The sequence below is a fragment of the Vittaforma corneae genome (assembly GCF_000231115.1).
Source record: "Vittaforma corneae ATCC 50505 unplaced genomic scaffold supercont1.154, whole genome shotgun sequence".
Lineage (NCBI taxonomy): Eukaryota > Fungi > Microsporidia > Nosematidae > Vittaforma > Vittaforma corneae.
In genome coordinates this window covers 1-672 of record NW_006889987.1, presented here as the reverse complement: position 1 = coordinate 672, position 672 = coordinate 1, and the positions used below count along the sequence as shown (strand labels likewise).

General features: G+C 43.8%; 1 protein-coding gene across 1 annotated transcript; it reads left to right on the top strand.

The window, feature by feature from the left end:
* On the top strand, positions 1-672 carry VICG_02210 (uncharacterized protein; the record flags this gene model as incomplete). Its single annotated transcript, XM_007605592.1, has 1 exon — positions 1-672. A coding segment is annotated over one exon (672 nt), but the record flags the coding sequence as incomplete, so codon positions are not given.

The window sequence follows — 672 nt, the reverse complement described above, 5'->3', positions numbered from 1 at the left end:
AATTAGATTTCTATGATAATAAGCTTGAGACATTACCAGTTGAAATAGGAAATCTGAAGAATCTACAGAAACTGCATCTCTATGGTAACAAACTTGAGACACTGCCAGTTGAGATAGAAAAGTTAGCTGATTCATTGCGATTATTGAATTTGTTGGACAATAACATTTCAGAGGTTGGAGATGGAGAAAGAACTCTGGGCAGGAGAGAGCTGAGAGCGATATTTAGAAATCGTGTTGTGCTTGATAACGACAGCGTTGAATATGAAGAAGATGAAATTTCAGTCGAGGATGTGTACAGAGAACTTAAGAGCAAGCTAATGCATTGGGACTTCGAGATGCTGAAGACACTCAGACCGCCGTCAGTCCCCGAGTTTAAATGCAGCGAGGAAGAATTGGTGAGGCTGTGGAATGGGGGCATGTTTGTGAGGGAGTGGGACAGGTTGAGGCCCGAGGTCATTGAAACGATCGAGGCCAGCAGAGGAGTCCTTGTGGCAGTGTATGGAGAGGACTTTTTAAAACTGCTCAGGACAGATGTAGACGGTGAGACCAGGAATAGGAATATCACAGAGATTGTTACAAAGCTTGCAGAGAACAAAGACAGCCACACCAGAGAACGGAACATATCAGAGCTCACTGATAATGACAAAAGCGCCTTTATGGATATGTGGGAGG